Below are 22,132 nucleotides of genomic sequence, written 5' to 3' on the forward strand. Positions count from 1 at the left end.
CTTCTGATACATTTTAAAGTTCCTTTTAGTTCCTTGCTTAGCATAATTTATGATTATCATTTATTTTGTCTTTATTCTTTGCTCTGTTGTTTTTCTTGCTTTCATCCCACAACTTTTATTCTATTCTGGACTGCATACACAGTAGCACTGTTTTTTGTTTGTTTGTTTTGTGTGTGTGTGTGTGTGTGTGTGTGTGTTTATAGTCCACATTTTTTCTCTAGAGGTCTGTAACTGAGCGCCGCCAGTGCTACAAATGTGCCCCCAAAATGCAGCGAACAGATCTCTTACCTCCCTGAGCTTCTCTGCTGCTGTGAGGAATGTTAAGGTGAAAGGTCAACAGCAACAACCTCCTGTAAAGTTCATTAGTGATGCTTTATTGCCTGTACTACAAGAGTTTGTCAACACGGCAGGGGGCTTCCGAGTTTCTCAGGACGTGACCTGAGGCTGACCTCTGACCTTTCCTGCCACCTCCCAACAGCGTCACAGTTACATAACACAGAGTTTACAAAGACATCCTCCTGACTGCCACCTGACTCCTGGACCAGTGTGTCTGATGGTGTTCAGAATAAAATGTTTGGTGTAAATCTTACAGGTATATACAGTATATATACTATATACTATATTCTTCTTATCAAAAAAATGGGAATATTTCAAACTGTTTGTGTCAAGGATTTTATAAAATCAAGCTGTTGAGGCACTTTTGTAATATACCATTACTTACACACAATACTTCCTGCTCAATCTAAAACTGGACCTAAAGTGGAGTCAAGATGTTGAAATTATATCAAGAACAGTGGTTTTAAACATTTACAACCAACAGACAGAGATCATAAAAATTAATGTCAATAAGAAGAGGACATTAAAAACCACCGGGACTCAATGTTTCTCTTGATTTTATTCAAAGACATGAATTTGTCTCCGTCTCAATGTAAAAAGCAGCAATGTTCTTTCACATAATGCTTTATTCACATTTTTTATTTCTGATTGAGAGTCAGATTAATTTGTATTTTCTATTTCTTTAATAAAATAAGGTTTGGTGAATTAAAAGAAAACCCCTGACACCTGGTGACACAACTACTGATATAGGACGAAGGCCATCCTAAAACGACCATGCAGCTCCTACAAACGTGGATCACCACACAGTGTTGAGCACAGCTGTTCACAAACACAGAAATAAATACTGTAGGTTTAAAATGTCCAGGTTGGGTTGCAGTGTGAAACATTTGCTGTGGTATTTACAGAGTCCTCATGCTATGTAAAATGCAGAAAGCACCATTTGGCTCTAACAGAAAGGGTCTCATTTGGTAAAACATCAAACTGCCCCTTTCCCTAGAAAGGAATGGGAAGTCCCATCATGTGGAGGCCATGAGGGCGAGTCAGATGCAGTTTCATCAGTGCAGCGTGACGTCCTACTCGGCTTTCTTGGCTTTCCTCTTGCGGGCGCCGTCACCCAGCTCCTCCTTGGATTTGAGAGGTGAAGACGGGGTGGCAGCGGGGGGATGGTGGTGGTCTTCCTCAGAGCCACCCAGAGGGGAGCCGAACAGCAGATGACAAACCCAGGACTCAATGAGGGCGAAGGGGGAGCCGTGAGAGTGTCTGGCGGTCATCACCACCTGAAGGAAGATGGTGACGGTTGGAAGAGATTAGCCTCATTTTAGGATATTTAAAAATAGTTGTATGATGTCTTCTGTGGTTCTGGAGGAGCTTTCTAACGTTTGATCAAATAACCCTGATGATCTCTGATGTTTGAAAGATGTGGGCATTTACCAGGAAAGGAGGGAGTAACAAAAGATGCTCATGAGTTGCATCATGGGAATTGTAGGATCAAAAATTTTAGGAACTTGACTCATCTGCTGCTGCATCAGCTTTTTACCATTTATTAAATTGAATTTGTGTCTGTTTATCAATATATATCTGAATTGTAATTTTTTTTATGCTCCTGATGTTCAATTTTATCTAGCATTGTCGTGTGTTTCTTTTATATCTTGTCTCAATGCCTTTTTACATTGCACTCTGAATTCCCTTGCTCTTAAAATATGCTGTACTAATAAACTTGCTTTGCCTGTGAACAATATCATTTGTTTACATTCAGTGTTTCTTACCAAGCGTCTGTATCTTTAAGGCCTAACAAATGTGTTGAATGTAGTCATGTTGTAACAGCAACAGTGTCGATTATTTTGCAGAGGTGGATTGTTTGAAATTTTTACTGTGAGGAAAGATTATAGCACTAACAAAAAAAATAAATAAACCTAACCTCAAATTCTTTCTTGTTTAAACTTGGCCACCAGTTAATCTTTACATATGACAAGTAAGTGCAGTGTTTTATTTCTGCTGTAGTCACAGTCATTGTCTTATATACAGCACAACAGGCAAATCAGATATATATATAGCAGCACCTTGCTTGTGGCCATGAAGAGGGTGAAGATGAGGATGAGGGTGCCCTTGGACACTGGCAGCCAGTGAGCCTCCTGCATGGTGAAGAGGATAGCTCCGTACAGACTGGCTTTGGTCGGGCTGCAGAGATAAAAAACAATCTGTCAGCAAAAACATCTGTCTGTCATATTGTTTAGCAGCGCTGAAATCAGATATGGAGCTCGAAAACTTGTTTTAAGCACATTTCTACTTATGGAGTGAACTTCACCACTTCTCTAGACCAACACACAGTAAACCTTGTGACACAAAGTGTGAAAATACATTTCTTTTCTTTCTTTTTTTTTGCATTTTCATTGAAAAATCTTTTTTGTTACATCTGAGGCTTGAACAAATTCTCTTAGGCTTATCAAAACCCCTCTATATTTTTGCCATAATAAAAACTATGAAGACTTTCTTTTTGGGAGGTAAGACATTTTGATCTGACAGTGACACTGACAGGGTCTCTTATGGATGCTGCCACTAGGGGGCACCAACATCAAGCTATCAAGCTACATAAAGTAGCTTCAACAAACTTGCTGTGTGTTTCAAACAGATTAACTGTAGTTTGGGTCTGACTGTGATCACAGTTACTTTTAAGTTCTAGTTATGTCTGTGTTTGGTTACACACTTATTTAAAACAGCCTACATGCACAACTTACAATGACATGTTGAGGATCTCGTTGGTCTCGGGCCTCCACACACCGCGCAGCAGCTGCTCAAAATTGGAAATGAGAGCCACTCCAGACCCTGGGAAGATAAAAATAGACAGTGGAAAAATGAGGACAAAAAAGTCTGTGTCTCGTGTCACTGCTTTTATCTGGCTTCACCTTTCTCCCCCATTTTCTGCATGGCTGCCTGCAGGTCCTCACCACTGCAGCAGAACTAGTAGGAGACTAGAGTATGTTGACTCTTCATATATATCTCTATATATATATAGAGATATATATATATATATATTTTTTTTTTAATTTTAGGGGATAGTTTCATAGTGAAGAAGTAAAGGGAAGTGTGGTTTACAATACGTGTGCAACATAAGACTTAATTAGACGACAGGATCTCACAGGTACGTGCATATGAGCATTTCCCTTGGTTTCTGAATTTAAACATCAGACTTTGAACATTATTTGCTCATGGATGCATTTTGACATTTTCTTCAAAGCTTTGAAGCCAAACTAAGATGAACTGACAAACCTAAAACTTTTACTGAAGCGACTACACATCTAAATCTACGCTCTAATTTAACAAACATTTTAACTGTTGCCTACTTGTGGACAGGTATTGTGAACACAGGTATGAATGGGTCTCTATTACTTCCCTAATCCCTCAACTCTGTATGAATTGTGTGCAGTGTTTCTACCCTGGAAAGCTATTTGGCCTTTGGTTGGCTGAGTGGTAATTCAATTGGAGCCAATCCGAGGTCGCCTGTCCATGACATCACCAACGCATAGAGACAAACAACCACACACACTCACTCTCACACCTATGGGCACAGACAGGGCCTCAATATTAGGTGTCAGTTGCCCCACAGTAGTGTTTATTCCTAAGTATACTTTCAGTTGACATGAAGACAGGCTTTTGAGGCCCATGAAGTTCTGGTCCTGGGGCAGTTGCATAGATGGTAATCCTGCCTTGGAGGCGTGCACATGTGCATTTCACTCATGTTTAAATCTGGCTGTTGAGAAATGATGATACTGTCAAATCGGTCACTCACCACAGCCAGCACAGACTTCATATTAACCAAGCAATGTTTACGATTTTCTTCAAGAAAAAGTGAAACTAATGTTTCCACAAAAAGTTGCTTGATTGGCGACTGTTGTCTCACTTATCTCCAGGTGGAATAAAGCACAAAATTCAGTTGTGAGACTTCAAAAGCCCAACTGTAATATGACTAATTTTTGTGCCACAATTTGTTACTGTAATATACATTTAGATATAACATCCAATATTGCCAACATTGTAGTGACACTACCTGTCATGTCCGACTGTATGTGGAATCACAAGACACCAACCTTTGACGTATCCGACGATGACCATGATGAAGAAGCCATGGTGGTAGGCGTGGTGGGCGTGGTGAACGCCGGCGGCGATCTTGCGGGTGCGGACTACTTCCTTCAGGGCGACCAACACGAGTTTGACAGGCAGGAAAGCCACACATTTATAGAAGAGGTTCAGTGGGCAGTAGAAGATGAGGTACCTGTGTTTGTATTGCACATAGAGAGAGAAGCATGGTAGAGACTAAGATGTCAGAGTGAAGGAAGGGGAGTTTATATTTAGCTTTAATGTTGCAGTTTGTATTTAATGTTAAAAGGTCAGTTCACAAAAAACTCATATTTTCCCACTTACAACTAATAGCACTGCGTCTAACCATGAAAATAGTTTTGTTTTTTTTCTTTTGTTGAAACTTCTGCTGCAACCCCAATAATAACTTTTATCTTTGCTAGAAAAAAGTTCCTATTGAAAATTGACAGCCAGGTTCAGGGGTGTCATCAGGATTCAGGAAAAACTGACATCTTGAGTCAAAGTCAACCCCTAAATTATGTTTCAGTGCCTTTTTCACACTGTCACTGAAACTGAACCATTTACTTTTTTGGTTCAAGCATTTATCTTTGTGGCCCAAAATTAGTAAAATTCAAATATATCGAGCATAGAAAAAAAAAAAATCTGTGTGGTTGGTTCTTAAAAGATATGGTGAGTTTGTTAAAATCCAATTAGATGTTTTGAGCCCCTCAAACCAACCAACCAACCTTAAAAAACCAAAACATACAAAGAAAACTACCTGCATAGTTAGATACAGGTGATTATAAATGGGGAACATGTTTATGCTTTTTGAACTGACCCTTTAAAGATTTGTTTCTTTTCCTACAAAAGCAGAAAAATACATTTGAATATTTGTCCTCTGGCCACAAACGCAGGTCTAAATCAGCAGTCACATGACATGAATTACCAGCCAAATTATTTTTTGATGAAAAGCATGAATCAAGAAAAAAAAAAGCAGATTTGTGATCATGTGTGACCTTAACACAGAATCTCCTCCCCCATGAAGGGTGAAGTCGTTGTGGTATTTTCTCACCAGACAGCTGAGGCCAGCAGGATGTGGCTGTTGTGTTGGAAATAGTCGATGGGGCTGCTTCCAAGCATGATGTCTGCAAGGATGTAACTACCAAAGCAGTAGAGCATGGCACAGAGCCAGGAGGCCACAGGACTCCTGCGAGACACCTCCACCGAGCCTGCAACACAGAGGAGGAGCTGTCAACAAAATAAAGGGTGTGCCAATGAAAGTACAATATGAATTTGTTTCGGTGAGCATGTGGGTTAGGTTAGGGGTGTAGGTGGAGGTGGTGGAGTTCTGTGCGTATGTGCCTTCAGTGTCCTGTTTGTGTTGATTAAGATGTATTTGGCTTCATTAAATATCTGATCTCATCCCCTGCTAGATAGCTTCATGACTTTTATGATTTATTTTTTAAATGATGTGAATAAAGTGAATGAAGTTGCCTTAATATATGGCTTTGGACTGTCATGTGAGAGAAATATAGTATAGGCTTTTTCCATTTGATTATAATTGAATGATTGTATAGGAAATTATTGAACAAATTTAATTAATGTTAACACATTTAATTTATTTTGTGCGAAAAACCCTCAGGTCCATAGTATGTTTTTTTGAGTGAATGTAACAAATCAATTGTGGATAATAATCACTGAAAAAAGTACACAACCTTGACTGCAACCTCAATAAAAGTTCTGTGGTAGTCTCTGTTCTTTTTTTGAAATCACGAGGTTCAGATTGATAACTGCCGTGGAAACGAAATTAAACATATTCTGTTTGTTCTTGCAGTGCAAAACTGTTAGCGACGATCTTCAAAAGTCATTATCAGTGGATCCCATTTGTGTCTATGTGCTATATCTTTGTCCACACCCAGTCGACCATTTTGGTGCACGCCCAGTTAATCTGTCTTTTTATCATAACCTAATATTGACTCAGGACTTCTACAGTCATTCGCAAGTTGACAGTTTGCTATCTTAACCAATGCCTCAGGCTTTGAAGAATACAGACTTCAACGGAGCAGACAGCTTTCTATAATTTATAAACTGTTTTTTATAGATGATAATTATTATTTTTCAGTATACTGTATGTGACACTGACTTATTATGTGCCAAACAGTTTTAGCACAGACTTGGAAAACTGTTTGTGTCTGATTGGTTGGCAGGTATCCACTGAAACTGTCTATCAGGACACTTCATTTACAGCTCCAGGCAACAGTTTGACTACATTTCTAAATCAGTACGTAAGATGTGTTAAACTGCAGTTAACTATAGCAAAAATATCAATGCTTTGTACCTGTGTTACTGTGAACGCCCACTGGTGAAACAAAGCAAACTGTGTGTCAAACTGACAGAAAACTAACTGAAAAAAAGTTGTTCTTCTCCATTATATGTAAAATTCCTGCTTTCACAATTTTTATTAAAGCAAAACTACATAAATATTATAGCAAAATTAAAGTATCAAAAGTAAAAGTACTCATTATGCAGGATGACAAGATTTGATTTATCAGCATTAAAACACATCTTTACTCACTTTAATACACTGAGGGGTCTAGTGTGACCACGGTAGCTACTGAGCAAATTGTATACATTTTTCTATTTATATTTTATAAATATGTTTTGTATGTGTTGTGCAAAAATATGAAAAGCAAAAAAGTTGAGTAAAACTTTGAAATGTAGTAGAAAAGAAGTATAATGTCCATAGCATAAAATAGAAATAGAAAAGAAAAAGAAAGAGAATAGAAAAAAAGAAAAAGAAAATACTAATGTGAAGTATAAGTACCTCAGAAGTGTGCTTTAGTATGCAACAGTACTTGAGTAAATGTACCTCGCTAACAACAAATTTAGAAAACCCAACACAAAATGTTTACATGCAAAGCACTGTAAGATTTAAAGACAGTATATATGTTTTTAAATGAGTAAAAACCGTCCTGTGTTACAACATTGATAGAAACATACAGTAAATCGAGATGTGAGCACAAATCTCCAACAACAGGTGGGTGAGGGTGTCGTGGTGCGACTGGCACTCAGTTTGAAAGCAATCTGATCCTCAGAAATGCCGCCCTATAAATATATTCTGCTTGACTGCTTCTCCCCTCTCTTGCATTTGTCGGGACCGTCTTAACCTCTGACCCCCACACTTGTCTTTCTTCCCTCCTACAGAACCGACCCCCAAAACTCATTCATGTGATCTTCTAACATGTGGTGTGTGAACTAGGGCTCTCTACTCAGACACGTGTGGGCAATGGTGAATATGAGGTGATCTTGCAAATGTTGGAAGCACGAGTCATTTGACTGTAAAATGTTCTGAGATTGAAATGAGATAAAGTCATACACAGTCATGAAGTCAGCTTTGGTAGACACATGCTGTAGTTAGCCTGAGGCCTGATGATATAATGGATTTTAACTCTCAAACACACATCAATGCCTTTGACTTTATGACTATTTAAATTACTTCATTTCATTTAATACAAAATACAACCAATGTGTTAAAAGAAGAACGTGCCAGTCCCCTTTACCTCATCTACTATGGGAAATGTGAACAGCAGCATGGTGTTGCACCTGCTTTTTGACACCCGTAGAACTTAAAGTGCAGTAATAACAAAGTTCACGCATTGAACCGTTCATTCATATTAGCAACTGTCACAACAGAAATGCTGCATTAAAAGTAACTGCAAAAGATCAAAGATTCAGATCTAAATGACACAGACATGTTGCTGCGCTTGCTCACAATTTAAAAGCATCACTTGAGTTATTCTCAAAACTAAATTTGCATCTCGCAGTAGAAGTTTGCATTGTCCACTTTAAATATTGTGCATGCAGCAGCAGCACAACAGCCGTGTGTTGTTGATTGCTTTAACCTGGCTCAACACTTTAACTGAGCACACCCCCGATTTAGCGCCATGCCACCATGACACTGTCAGACTCTTAAAAAGAAGGATCAAGATCAATGCGGCACAACCTGAGATATCGTCCTTTTTTTCTCCATGCATTCATCTACTTTGTAAAAACTTGGCACCCACATTACCCACAATGCAACTCAACAGCAGACATTTAGATCAGAGTTTCAGCTGTGTTTAAGTCTCGAGCTCCTAGCCTCAAGCAGAGATGAAGAGCGAGCCACAGAGGTAACTTCATTTCATTTCAGCAGTCTTCAGACCCACCCAACGCTGACTCAAAGTGACATCACTTGAGGCATATTATCAGATTTCCTCTGGGGCCATAAAATACAACTTTTCTCACATATGTAGTTGTATTCTCCCTGACCTTTTAAACTGACTTTGATATGTTGATGTGACTCTGAAGGTGAAGGGTGAAGGGTCACACTGTCAACTAGATTAGCAGTCATTCATTTTCTATTTGGTTTAATTTAAAACAGGGAAATCAACAACATACTGTAGTTAACCCTAATTAACCAGTTGTAGATACATTTTTTAAAAACATATAACCATTAACTTTCTCCAAATACCTCATGTAGCATAATCCAAGTTTCCACAAGCCAAATAAAGACGCTGAGGGGCACAAAAGTTTATCCACCTGACTAATAGCTCCTTTACTTTCCTCACTGCAAGTGGCTGGAGCATTATTGTAGAGATAATGACACAAAGATGACAGTTGTCTTAGTACAAAGCATGTGACTCATGTTGTAGAGGGCACCCTATACTCCTTTGAAACAATTTCAATTCATTTTTTTTAAGAGGTTGAGATGTATTTTGTGCTCCCACCATCTTCACTTGACTGAACTTTTACGCCAGAGTAAACTTTTTCTTTCGGGGTGTGAACAATGAGGTATTTCAAAGGCTGCACACTCCCAGGAACAGCAAGGTCATACTGAGCTTCTTGCTCAACACCTTATTTCATGTTTAACACTCAGTGTAAATAACACACCCAACCCAAATGCAGCCTACAAGTGTGCAGGAGAGGGGCTTCAGAGGCCCACTGACACTGTCTATTTCAGGATCTTCTATTTATTGCCTAAGCCACTGGTATGCACAGGCCCTCTCTCAGGTTTCATCCTCATTGCGAGGATCTGTTGCTCAAAGGAGTTAAATCTTAGAAAATATCATGCTTGACCCAAAGCTGAGTGGTTTAATCTACTCCAGCGATTTCCCACAGAGTAAATGAGGTCAGGCTGCTGCAGCAGACATTCCCTCGCACCAAGCTCCTGCTTCACTTTACATAACAGGTCATGCTTTATAAGGATAGGGTGCTATAGAGAAAACAGCAACAGAAAGTCCATATTGGGATTTAAGAGGAATGAGTAGTTATGGCACAGAAAAATGCCATAAATTCATAAATAATAAACCACTTATCATTAAATACACGTTATGTAAATATCAGGCTTTTTCATCTCAGTCATTACTTATATGTTGTTTATGGTTATATTTTAGAAATATAGGCTCTATATAGTACATATATTCAAATGTGTGTTTATTTTCAACAACAGGTCTGGTGAGTGTGGAGCATGCACAGTAGATGCACCTGCCAAACTACGCAGAATAGTTTCCAGATTATCATGTTTATGTAGTCATGAAGCATGCCCTTAATCTGAAAAACAAACGCTCACCTAAAGCAAACAGAAAAGTGTAAAACACACTCACCTGGCTCATACTTGAGGTAGAGGATGGATACGATGTAATAAGCGAGATCAAACACAGGAAACATTCCCATTTTGGAGAAGGCTTGGGCGAAATCGCCCAAATTAAGAACTGCCAGCACCTCCATGTTGTGTGTCTGACAACCAGGGACTGTTTTTTTTTTTTTTTTTTTTTTATTCCAACTGCGCAGTCTGGATCGGAAGCCCCCCCAACCCGGTCGCCCGACTCTCCACCAAGCCCCCCAGTCTGGACAGTGAAAGCCTGTGACACTCAAGCGCTCCTATTAATACCACTCATCTCCACAGCCTCAGCATCATCATCATCATCATCATCATCATGTGCGCTCCGTGCCAGCTGCTCCGATCCTCAGACCGCGGGAGGTTTACGTGTCAGCTGCTTGACAATTACGATGACAAATGAAAGGCTTGTCCCCTTCTTCATCGCCGAGAGTCCAGTGTTCAGCGGTTCACAGACTCTCAGCCAGATGATCGAGTCCAATCCCGAGCAGCTCGACAGCATCTGGTGATATCGCCGCTGCATTCTTCCACATGATGCAGAAAAACCGTGATTAAAGGCGCAGCTGTGATAAACCTACATAGATAAACCCGATTTTATGCATTTTTTTAAAAATTCAATTCAATTTAATATTAATATTATTATTATTTATTTGTTTATTTTATTTTAATTTTTTCTTTTAATTTTTGAGGACAATAATAATCAGAGCAATAACGCCTGCCACCACCAGGGGGCCCCAAAACTGCGACACTGAAAAACCTTGGGTCACCAAAAAATATAGTGATTTTGAGATGGGAGGAAATGTATTATCATCTATCTAAATGATCCTTTACACCCTTTTTACCCAGAGGTTTTAACTGTCAATAAATGGCCTGTGGGACTCCTCAGTGTGGTGCATCCGAAGACTTTTCCTCATCCTTATTTTTAATTTTACCATACTACTAACTTTTTATCAGGCAATGCTGCATGGTAACCTAACTGTGACTGTTCAAATCGATACTGAATTTGTGATGCCCCAAATTAGCAACTAATGTTACTGTCACTTTTTCCTTTTCCCTTGAGGTTAGATTGTTGGAGGTCAAACTTAGTAGGTAACATCATAGTTTACATTTTTACGCATAAATTCGTGGTTCAATGGCCAAACTTGGCAGCTGCTATTTTGATATTTTCCAATTTCATATTATTGTCATTAGATTGTTAATCACCAAATTAATAGCTAATATTAATAACAGTTTTTATTAACATTTTATGACATTATATCCACTTTGTAATCATTAATTGTCATTTTTGCTTGGATCGCAACTGCGGGGTAAGGCAAGGTGAGGCCCAAAATCACGACTGTACCTGACTGACGGACAAACTGATCATAATTCTCCAGTGGTCAGCAGAATGCCATGTGACTGAGTTTCCCCATTGGCAATTACTGCCTATCAGGGAGACGTTTACATTCTGCTGTGTTGCCAGCTTAGCACATTTGTTGCCACAGACTTTTTTTCAAACAAGACCAGGTATAAATCTAAAGGAGTGGCATATGACTAGACTATGTATGGGTGCCGTCCATGTGCTCAGGGCCATACTCTTACTAAGGGCAGTCACCCTCTGCTTTCCCAGCTGTTTGGGAGCTGCAGGGAAGTGGAGTAACGTTTCCAGTTCACTAAGCCTCGCCTCCATTACGGCAAATAAACTACATTCATTACCTACACCATCTTACTGAAGGAAGCAAAGTAACAGCAAAATATAAGACACAGTGAGCAAAGAGAGCAAGAGAGTGGAGGGGAGAGAGAGAAGCCATTGGTAACTGCTAAGCTAAAGAAACTAGCAGATCTGAATAGCTTGTAAACAACAGAAACAGACAATGTGCTTACTGCAACACATCAGCATTTCTACTTAGAAATAGGCCTGTAGTGTATAGCAATGCTTCTGTATGTAACAGGGTTGACTAAACTATCAAAACATTTATTATATTATTAGCCATAAAATATTGAATTATAGCAAAATTCAAATTCTCTGTCTTTTAAGCTATCTTTATTCCCAGGCTATTTAAAAAGTGGTAATTCAAGTTATTTTTAATTTTGACTTTTAAATTAGTTAAAAATGCACAGATTTCGTGGAATGACCCTGCTATTACCTTTCTTGGCTGTAGATGGCGCTCGGTTCCAAGTATAGGGTCTGCAGAGGTCGGCCATGCTGTTTAAATCCATCGAAATAAAGGTCTATGGGCGATTGTTCCCCAAATTTAGTCTTTCAGGTATAACTTCGTAGTAGTTATTGCAAAGATGCTCCATAGCATCCATTCAGTGTCCTTCGCTCCCCTTCCTACCATGATCCCTAACCACAATTTTTACCACGCATTGCTCCCGAATCAAATCGTAAGGAAGTGATAGACAGACACCTGCCTGACAGGCAAAACCAGGGTATTAAAAGCCCGAGTGAAATCTCGTCGGAGCGCTGAAACTTCATTGGTCACATTCCTGATTGCGTCGATGAAGGCGGAAGTCAGGAGTCTCTGTGATGTGATGAGAGCAAGATGATCGCAAATCTGTTGATATTCGGGTAATTTATTCAACGTCTGATACGTTTTTACACAGAGAAACGTTTTTTTATTTAACTGAGATGTTTTCTGTGTGGGTGATTGTACACGGTGGCGTCAGTTAGATGGCTGTGTAACAAGCTAGCTAGCTTCGTGCTAATGCCAGCTCAGCAGCTAACGTCCGCTCCGCAGGTAAATAAACTCACCTGTAAAGAAACACTTTTGTCTCTCTGTGCTTTCCAGGACCTTACTGGTGAATGCAGGAGCTGTGCTGAATTTCAAGCTGTGAGTATTACAGCCACAGTTAAAAGTCTGACTTATCATTTTGTCAATAAACACAAAGTATGAAGTTGTCAGGAAACTAGACTGAAAGTAAAACACATAAAAAAATGCACAAATATTTTGTGATACTGAGAATACTAATAGAGAGCAGTTAATGGTTGTTGCTATTGAAACATGCAAATTCAGCATAAAAATATCAAAAATAAGACTATAATATATATAGTGTATATATAATGTAGTCTTATAGCTTATATATGTTTGTGAATTGATCCCAAGTTGATTTTGCACATTGAAAGTATGTTTTCCTAAGTTAATGACATGAATGAGGTGAGCCGATGTGAAAACCCAGCATCAGCATTTTCAACTGACGTTGCCAGCCTCTCTCTACATGATGTACGAATAGATTTCTGTTTCTGTAAATACAACATGCTTAGAGTATTTAACATTGACTCCAGAGGTGTATCCTCCACTGCTTTACAGTTTACATGTTCAACAGGGCTATCAAAATTTAACTTCATTTTATTTATTTATTCATAATTTCTTTCTGTAAATGTGCCAGTGTTGGTGAGCTGGCTGATTTTGTTGCAGTTCTTTGGAGACATGTTCTGAAAACAGTGAAGTGATGGTTAAAAGCTTTAGAAACAAGACAACAAGACTCCACAAAGACGGCAATCACAACAAAATAAGCCTTCTCGAGACAGTGCAGACACCATACAGAGAAACAGGAAACAGTAAAACATTAGTACAATAATATGTAACCATGCAAGCAACATGAAGCACAGAACAGAAATAATAAGACATAAATAAGATATGATAACCATAGTGTTGATCTTGACAAAATGTTAAAAGACGAAGTCACAAGTTATTCGAATGGTAATATTAGACACATAACAGATAAGCCATGCAGCACTGACAGAACTATAGGCGATCATATCACATTGTTAAAAAATAAATAAATAAATGAAACAGTAGGAGGTTGACTGTGAGTGTTTTTCAGCAAAAGGAAGGAGTCCCAGGGATTTGGAGATGAGTCCAGGGGGCCAACAACAGGTGTGTATGAGTGTTAAAGAGAGAGATGGATATGAAATAAGAAAATGTGCATGTCACAGATATCTGAAAGCATGGTCACAAAAAATGATAAGTCCATCTTTCAGGTGACAACATCAGAGAGTTCCTGCTCAGCCTGAGATACTTTCGGATCTTCATCGCTCTGTGGAACATCTTCATCATGTTCTGCATGATTCTGTGAGTAAGACACTGCTCAATGCTGGTCATGTACCTTAAAATAGTTGTAACAGGATGTAGTGGTGAATGTGCTCTCTCACTTTCATTTACTAGGTGATGTGTTGTTTTATTTTCAGTCAATCCCACATACACCTTCCTAGTGCTATTTACACTCACCAGAGCACCGAATGTATGTTATTAATGGATGAAAGCAGTCCCCAACTAATTAACTGTTTACTGTTATTTGAGTAACATTTGCTAAAAACTACAGTATCTGGATGTCATTTATACAATCATTTAATCATTTATACAAAAGTCCTAGAAATGTGTGAACTTGTTTCTCATCTAACTGGCTGAATGTCTTAAATCTTCACAGATTGTTTGGATCATGATCAACATGCGCGGTGACCAGACTCCCACTTTTTCACTTTTTCAAGCTGCACGCTCTGAACTTCTCCTTGATAGGACTTTTCTGTTCCTTTGGCCCCTTTTAACTGTAATTATGCTCCATTTTCTGTACCACTTCAAATTCTAAATCTGCTTCTGGCTGTACAGGAATCTATGAAACGCTGTATTTATTTTGTCTAATAGAAGTTGTTACATTTTTATTTTGTTGTTTAAGCTGTAACTCTACCACCACCCCTGCCTTCTGCTGGATATGTGTTGTCAATGTGCTGTTGTGCTTCAGTGTAGAATATGAGATGTTTTCTTCAGCATGTGGATTTCTTTATTAAAGAAACACTGGGGTTGAAAATGATGGACAGTCTTCACTAAGAGGTTAGAAAATTGTTTTTTTTTCGGTGGCTTGTTAGTTGTCTGTCATCATTTAAGGATCCTGCTCTGTCGCAAAACCTCACATATGGCAACTGTAACTTTAACTTTCCAGGATCATCTTGCTGAAACATCCTTTTATTCGTTTTACTTGCATGGCTGTCAGAGTTCAGCTGGATCCAACAGACAAGTCAAAAAGATCTCTGTCACTTTATGATCTGATAATGGTTCAAACATCTAGAAATTTTACTTATCTGTTGTTATATGTGTGATGTGCAGCCAGTCAGATTTCAAAAAAATATATATTCTGGGGCACATGTGCTGTAAGTAAATGTATATGCACTGTAAATGTGTCCTTATTCTTAACAATAAAAATACAGTTTTCTTATCCAGTGTCTGTTAATTGACTTGAATGGTTGTGACTGTCTATACTGGCCTTGCAATGACATGACCGATGAATTAAATGCATTTCCTAAAAGCAGTTGCAGTTAATTTGCAAGAAATCAACATACTTTACTGTCTTATGTATGTTTCATGTCACAATTAAACCAAAACTTCAACTTAAGAGTGCCCCTTACAAACTTATAAGCAACATGTTCTCCCAGCATTGAAATTGCTTGCTCTTGTGAATGTCATCTCCATTTCAGCCACAGTCGACCTTCTGCAACTGTATTTGTGGGAGAACACTGTTTGTGAACAACCACACTCATAAATCTGTAGTCTGCCAGTGCTGATTCAGATGTGTTTTTTAGCGTTGAAGCTTGCATTTAGCTTAAACTAACTCACACTGCTGTGCCTAAGTGCCTCCTCACAGACTTTTTATTTTCTCTAGTGATAATTCTTTACTTATATCCATTTAATATTTACTCATTTTATTAATTTGATATTTATTCCAGTACTTAGACCATTTGTTTACAACTTCAAAAAATGGTTGACTTGTACATAGATATTGTATGCTGTGTCCATTGCTGTTGCTACATGATTGCATCTGTATTTATAGGCGTATGTATAATAATACGTGTGTGTGACCTCTTATTTTGATTTAGTTTTTTACCTACTGAGTTATACATAGCTAATAGTCGTGTTTATTTATCTTTGTTGAGCTTTGTTATCCTTGTTTTTGCTGTATGTCTGTGTCTCTCCCTGGATGCTGTTATTGTGTTTTTGATAAACTGCACAAACGTACTCGGCAAATGAAGCCGATTCTGATTCTGAAGTAAAAAAAAAAAAAAAATACATGATATGAATCTATAATAAAATAAACCTCTATTATAGTAGCAGACTACTCTATTGTCCAACACATCGAGGCGAACAATAATATTGACGCGATATGACGCAAGATGACGCGTGTTACGTAAAATTTTCCCGTCGTGCTTTTCGCGGGCTCTTCACAAAAAAAAAAAAAAAAAAAAACCCCGATGAGAAGGCCGAGGAGGAGGAGGCTACCAGCCGAAGGGGGGGTAGCCGATTCCCGGAGAGGATTTTCAGCCGTCGTTGTCTGAATTATCGAATACGTGAGGACGGCGAACAAAATGAAAACTTAAAGCATGATAAGACATGAAGGCCACTCCCACAGAAGATCTTCCGTCGGGCCTGTGAGTGTCGGCAGGTCTCCCACCGCCGCCTCGCCTCCTCGGGGGATCCTGGTGTCTTGAGTCCGTCCTGACCGACCCACGACACCGCCAGGCGATGACAGCGGCTACAGCCACTCCGCAGGTGATGAGAGACCGGCTGCTACAGGCCATCGACGGCCAGAGCAATGTGAGTATGTCCCCCTGGTTTCCAGGGGACGAAGTGAGCGAAGAGGGGCGGACAATAACCCGACTTCAGGACGCTGCAGAGGGGAGATGCGGTGGAGGTGTAGGGCGAGTTGTTATTTGCTTGCTAATTAGGTGGCTAACATCTCTTGTTAGCGACAGTAATTAATACCAGCATTCAGGACCCTTGCTAATACACCACTGCTGGCTAATGTTGATGAAGACAAGTTGGCTCATTTGTCTATACTGAAATTCACAGAGCTTCAGGGCTATAACTTTAAGTAAGCTACCAGGGAGGAAGTGTAAATCTGTAGGTAAGTGTCCTGATAGTAACAGAGGTGATGATTAGTGGGTTTCAGTAAGCTCAAGGCTTTTTGTAGTGAAATAACATCTCAACCTTTACCCTACACAGCTGATGACATTGCCATAGTATGTTCTCAAAGATTGACCAGATCCTTGGTGCAGTTAAACTGGACAACACCCTGTCATCACTATGACATTAACCTGTAAAACTGGATGGCACAGCTGAATTTTATAAATCCATTTCTTTTGTACAGTGAGAACACCATGGTGGTCTCACCAGCATTATTGACTCAAGTTAGAGATAGTTTTTCCAATTTGGGGAGTTGTACAGTATGAACTATGCAATATATATTGTGCTGCTGTACAATATATAGTGTTTTAAACACATCACCTTTAGGTGTCTTCTGTATAACCTAATTAATTTCATTATTGCTTAATCTGACAATTATATTCTTGAGTAATCATTTTCTCTATATTATTTGCTAAAAGCCTAATATCCTACACCATAATCTAACATCATCAAATGCTTTTATTTTGTCCAAACAACAGTCCAAACTATAATGTAAGGCCAATCTCACAGTATTGTGTATTTTATTTGTATTTATTTATTTATTTTTTGAACAGATGAAGTATTTACACAAGAATGGCTTAAATTAAATATCTGATAAATCAAGGTAGTTCAGCACATTTATCCTTTTTCTTTTCTTTTCTTTTTTTAAATCTGCCATTAGGAAGTTCCTCTCTTGATGTGCATCATTGCTTATAATGGTCCATTGCAACTACAGATATTGATTGGGTTGCTACCACAGTGTAAATGGTCTGGCAAAATCTGTAATGGTGGGCAAATTTATATCATTTCATGGTGTATATATTGTCGTATTACCAAACCATAGTTGGCGCATAGTTGGTTTCCTGCCCCGATTAAAGTGAACAGACAAACATGGATAGTACGTTTCTTCTATCTTGCTTGCAGATCTGACATGGTCTTCTTGTGGGTTAAATGGTTGCATTTGCATACAGTCTCAGTTTGTCATACTGAGCCTGAAACCAGTACGAGTGCCTCATCTCTTGACATACAGGTGCAAGTTTGAAAGTATATTCAAATTATGACCCGGGCTTTTTATAGCCCCTCTTTCTTTTTCTGTAAAATGTGCATATTTGGCCTATAGGACTCTGAAACACAAACTGTAACATCAACATACAAATAGTTGTACTTGGACGCTATTGTTGTAAACGCTGACAACACTATAATGTTACCAGATTGTGATGTATAAACGCATGTGTCTTTTCAGCAGATATGCAACATGGTGGTAGTTCTGGAGGTTATCTCTTTTTTGGAGAAATATCCCATCACCAAAGAGGCACTGGAGGTAGGTTACACGCATACATACGATATGTGCATTCAAAAATAAAATGCAGCCGAATTCAGCTTTTCAGAAATCAAGTCTTGGCCACTGTTTAACACCAACCTTGTCTCCTTAAAGGAAACCCGTCTCGGCAAGCTCATCAACGATGTCCGGAAGAAAACCAAGAATGAGGACCTTGCAAAAAGAGCCAAGAAGCTTCTGCGAAACTGGCAGAAGCTAATTGAGCCAGGGAACGGTGATGTGTTGTCCAAAGGACACACTGGTGCATCATGGTCTTCCAATGGTGGTGCTCATCCCTGCATCTCCACTTCAGCTGCCACCACACCATCAGGTAAAACAGGTCCAGAGTTGAAGAACAGAAATGACTTCAACAACTGCTACTCCCCAAGGTTGGAAAAACCAGGCAACAGGAAACGTAAGACTGACCAGAGGGAAGGACAGCTCTTACCAGCCAAGATATCCAAAACAGCTCTCAATGATAAAATACAAAACTCAAAACAGCTGCCAACCAATGGAATTGGCAGTAGCTCTGAAATTTTTACAGATTCTCGTGCACATCAGCCTTCAGACAGGGAGATTTCTGAGCCTTTGGACAATGACAGGCTCAATAAAATCCCTGTCAATGCTGTGAAACCTCATCCAAGTGCCCCAGGATACAGCAAGCCTCTTAGCACTTCTTCTTTGCTAAAAGCGTCAGTTCTGCAGCAGCAAGCCAGGCAGGAGCTAGCTGCCTCTGGGGGGCAGTATCGACCCAGAAGCCCCCGCTGTTCCTTGCACAGTCCTCAAACTCCAAAGCAGGAAGCTGTTGTCAAACAAACCGCAGCGCAAGCACAGAGTGAGCCTCGTCTTTCTAGCCCCACTCTGAGGCCTGGGTCTGTGGACACCTCTGGGCTGGGGCCTTCTCCTCAGGCTTTAAATGTCTGTGTTCAGGGTTTGCAGACTGATGGTTTGTGGTCTGCCGATTTAGACTCTCAAAGCAGGCCAGTCAATACATCTCTTCACAATTCATCTGCCTCGTCCTGTAGTGACGGGGTCAGTTTGGAAGATGATGGTGCTATTAGCAATACAGGGAAAAGGAAAAGACAGAAATACAGGCCTAAAGACTATGTGGTAAATATAGATGGACAGACTGTAGATGACGGCACTAAACCAGTCAGGTTAAAAGATAGGAGACTAACATTTGACCCCGTAACAGGGCAGATCAAACCCTCCTTCCATAAGGAGTCTTGCCAGGAGGGGGAGGTCAGACTGGGACACAGACCTGAACCTCAGAGGTCAGAACAGCCGAAGCAGAATCCACCAGTTCCTCCCAGTCCCTTCCAGCAGACAGACTGGAAAGAGCTGTCGAGGAGCGAAATCATCCAGTCGTACCTTAGCCAGCAAAGCAACGTGCTGACATCATCAGGCACCCACACTCCCGGTGCACATTTTTTCATGACAGAGTTCTTGAAGAAAGAGGAACACCGAGGTAAAGACACCAAGAAAACACACGTGTTGGCACCAGAACAACCAGCCAAGGATTTACCTGGGGTTAGCAGAGAGGTCAACAACGAAGACCTCAGCAGATTACATGCACAACACTGGTCCGGGGTCAACGGCTGCTATGACACAAAGGGTAACTGGTATGACTGGACGGAGTGCATCTCCTTAGACCCGCACGGAGATGAGAGCAGGTTGAACATACTGCCATATGTCTGTCTGGACTGAAACAGAGGTGAACTGGAAGGTGTGAGCTGCCTTCATCGTACATGTGTCTGAGAGTGTAAGCTGCTGTTTTGCACCATCGGTGAAAATGGAATAAATATGCTGCCTGCTCGGGTGTGTGATGGGGCACAGGGTGTTTAATCAGTGATTTTATAAGTTTGTGAACATTGTGTCAGGACAGCATGAGGGGAAAAGGCTATGCATTATCTGCCCATTTAGTTGTTGGTGTTCAGTAACTGTAATGATTGAGATTCCAATACCTGCCATTCTTTGTACTGTAGAAGAACATCACATTAAACTGCACAGCTGAATTTTATTCATCTTATATTATTGACACACCTTGTGGAATGTGACAGAATTTTTCCCTCTTATCACATTTAGTTCACAGTGCAGTATTTCTTCATTTTAATTTTAGTTAAATTTTATGTTTAAAAAAAAAAAAAAAAATCTGCGACTTAGTGAGATACATGATTGGAACATACATTTAAGAGGTAAATCTACCAGTTACATTTTTGTTGGCATTTGCTCATGCGTCTTGAACAAGGCTTTTTAGCTGTTAAAGCTGAAATAAATGCTATCTTCAAATAGATATCCTCATTACCATAGGTATTAACTGTTGTTGCTGTGAAAAATATTTCTCATTGCACCTTTTTTAGAACCGCTGTTCCCACATAGCACGACTGTCTTATGCGGTGACTTTTAGTAGAAAGAATAATCGACAAATCAGTTTAAAATCATTTCAGTTTTTTTTTTCTTTTGTTGTTGTTGTTTGAATGTTGTTGTTAAATAAAGTGACACAAAACTGCCAGATGTGACTGTGCAGAAAAGAGAGGCTTGTAATGGGCTAGAACAATACAAGCTGATAAAGAAATGTGGCTGTCATGTATGATATTTATTTACATATTCATTTTAAGATTTATATACATGTTCACAATACACTGAATCATTTTTTTTCTTTATTCAGAATTGGTTCAGTGACAGAGCGGGGCTAGCCCAGACTTCTCCCTGCTGATGCACCAACCTATCTTACACAGGAAAACACTCTAAAATGAAACATTTTGATAACGTGAACTAATCTTATTTTATACTTGCCTTTTCCCTTTACTGTGTATTTAGGTTGTAAAATATAAATTGAAACGGCAAAGCAGATTACGCTACTAGCTTGCATCTTTGTACTGTCAGGAAGAACTGAAATATAAATTGACATGCTGGATAAAGTACTTAATATCATTCCTTTAGATATTGTTTGCCTTATGGAAACCTGTGTTTTCCCTAAAGACGGAGCCTTAGTGAATGTACAGAAATTAGCCTTTTGTGTTCAGTTGAATGCAGAAGATAACATATTTGCTACTTAGTCCTTTAAGTGGACATGTTGATATGTGTTAATAAAAAAATTAAGGAACTGTGATTGTTTGTCTTTTCTTTAGGCATTTGGAAGGAATTCCTACAGATTTTCTTACTGGTTCTTTACACTTTTCATGAATCTAACTGACCAATCCATTCCCGCAGTGCTCTGCATGTATGACACTCAGCTGAATTTTAATTAATTCCAAGGATACCCATAATTTTTGATGCAATTGGTGTTGATTTGATCAGTTTGTTCAATAGAAAAATAATAGGTTAATATTTGTCCTTGAAAAATGATAAAAATGTCCCAGTCAGAATTTCTGTTATGAGGTTTTCTGTTTTGTTTGTTGTTTTGTCTTATGTGATGAACAGAATACCTTTTAGGTTTTGGACTGTTTATTTGACAAAATGGGCAATTTAAATGACACTGAGGAAATTGTTGTGAGCATTTTAGATGCAAAACAATTCACTTAAATAAAAAGTAATTTAAAGCCCTAAATGCATTCTTAAAGGGTTTTCTTACCTTAAGTATGAAATGTTCATAAATTCTGTACTAAGGTCCGGGCACAAGTGACAATCCAAAGTTTTCAATCACCATTTTAGCTTTCAGACAGAAGCTGCAGCCAATCACACAGCTGCCTCTGTCCCATTTGTCCTCACTGACAGACAAAAACATGTCATGAAATTAGATATCACCATTAGAAAATATAATTATAATAATAAAAATGTATGCAATAAACCTGACATAAACTCTATATACAATATGTATCTCTATAATTACCT

At 39.1% G+C, this 22,132-nt stretch overlaps 3 protein-coding genes across 4 annotated transcripts; 2 read left to right on the plus strand and 1 right to left on the minus strand.

Moving 5' to 3' along the window:
* Window positions 1-876: 876 nt before the first annotated feature.
* On the minus strand, window positions 877-10,505 carry tmem38a (transmembrane protein 38A). Its single transcript, XM_071486011.1, has 6 exons — window positions 10,053-10,505; window positions 5,483-5,639; window positions 4,422-4,606; window positions 3,072-3,159; window positions 2,397-2,514; window positions 877-1,613 (listed from the first exon to the last, which is right to left on the minus strand). The coding sequence occupies exons 1-6, from the start codon at window positions 10,174-10,176 to the stop codon at window positions 1,410-1,412; spliced, it is 876 nt and encodes a 291-aa protein (XP_071342112.1). The 5' UTR covers window positions 10,177-10,505; the 3' UTR covers window positions 877-1,409.
* Window positions 10,506-12,479: 1,974 nt separating this feature from the next.
* On the plus strand, window positions 12,480-15,259 carry smim7 (small integral membrane protein 7). Its single transcript, XM_071486016.1, has 5 exons — window positions 12,480-12,617; window positions 12,838-12,879; window positions 13,874-13,926; window positions 14,031-14,121; window positions 14,477-15,259. Exons 1-5 carry the CDS (start codon window positions 12,592-12,594, stop codon window positions 14,490-14,492), a joined length of 228 nt encoding a protein of 75 aa, XP_071342117.1. The 5' UTR covers window positions 12,480-12,591; the 3' UTR covers window positions 14,493-15,259.
* Window positions 15,260-16,292: 1,033 nt separating this feature from the next.
* LOC139625928 (mediator of RNA polymerase II transcription subunit 26-like) lies at window positions 16,293-21,405 on the plus strand. Of its 2 annotated transcripts, none has more exons than XM_071486013.1 (3): window positions 16,293-16,632; window positions 18,227-18,301; window positions 18,416-21,405. In XM_071486013.1, exons 1-3 carry the CDS (start codon window positions 16,561-16,563, stop codon window positions 20,003-20,005), a joined length of 1,737 nt encoding a protein of 578 aa, XP_071342114.1. In that variant the 5' UTR covers window positions 16,293-16,560; the 3' UTR covers window positions 20,006-21,405. The 2 variants fall into 2 exon arrangements, with proteins under 2 accessions (XP_071342114.1, XP_071342113.1); XM_071486012.1 differs by having other exon boundaries at window positions 16,410-16,632; window positions 18,224-18,301; window positions 18,416-20,152.
* Window positions 21,406-22,132: the final 727 nt, after the last annotated feature.

Source organism: Trachinotus anak, unplaced genomic scaffold (assembly GCF_046630095.1).
Source record: "Trachinotus anak isolate AG129_WGS33_773 ecotype Australia unplaced genomic scaffold, CSIRO_AGI_Tana_v1 ptg000010l, whole genome shotgun sequence".
In the NCBI taxonomy this organism is placed as follows: domain Eukaryota; kingdom Metazoa; phylum Chordata; class Actinopteri; order Carangiformes; family Carangidae; genus Trachinotus; species Trachinotus anak.

Coding starts and splice junctions, on each gene's coding strand:
- tmem38a (XM_071486011.1), bottom strand. CDS start 10,176: ATGGAGGTGCTGGCAGTTCTTAATTTGGGCGATTTCGCCCAAGCCTTC. Junction 5,640..10,052: donor CTACCTCAAGTATGAGCCAG/GTGAGTGTGTTT, acceptor TCTGTGTTGCAG/GCTCGGTGGAGGTGTCTCGC. Junction 2,515..3,071: donor GAGATCCTCAACATGTCATT/GTAAGTTGTGCA, acceptor TTATCTCTGCAG/CCCGACCAAAGCCAGTCTGT.
- smim7 (XM_071486016.1), top strand. CDS start 12,592: ATGATCGCAAATCTGTTGATATTCGG. Junction 12,618..12,837: donor GCAAATCTGTTGATATTCGG/GTAATTTATTCA, acceptor TGTGCTTTCCAG/GACCTTACTGGTGAATGCAG. Junction 13,927..14,030: donor GTCCAGGGGGCCAACAACAG/GTGTGTATGAGT, acceptor TCCATCTTTCAG/GTGACAACATCAGAGAGTTC.
- LOC139625928 (XM_071486012.1), top strand. CDS start 16,561: ATGACAGCGGCTACAGCCACTCCGCAGGTGATGAGAGACCGGCTGCTA. Junction 16,633..18,223: donor CCATCGACGGCCAGAGCAAT/GTGAGTATGTCC, acceptor GTGTCTTTTCAG/CAGATATGCAACATGGTGGT. Junction 18,302..18,415: donor TCACCAAAGAGGCACTGGAG/GTAGGTTACACG, acceptor GTCTCCTTAAAG/GAAACCCGTCTCGGCAAGCT.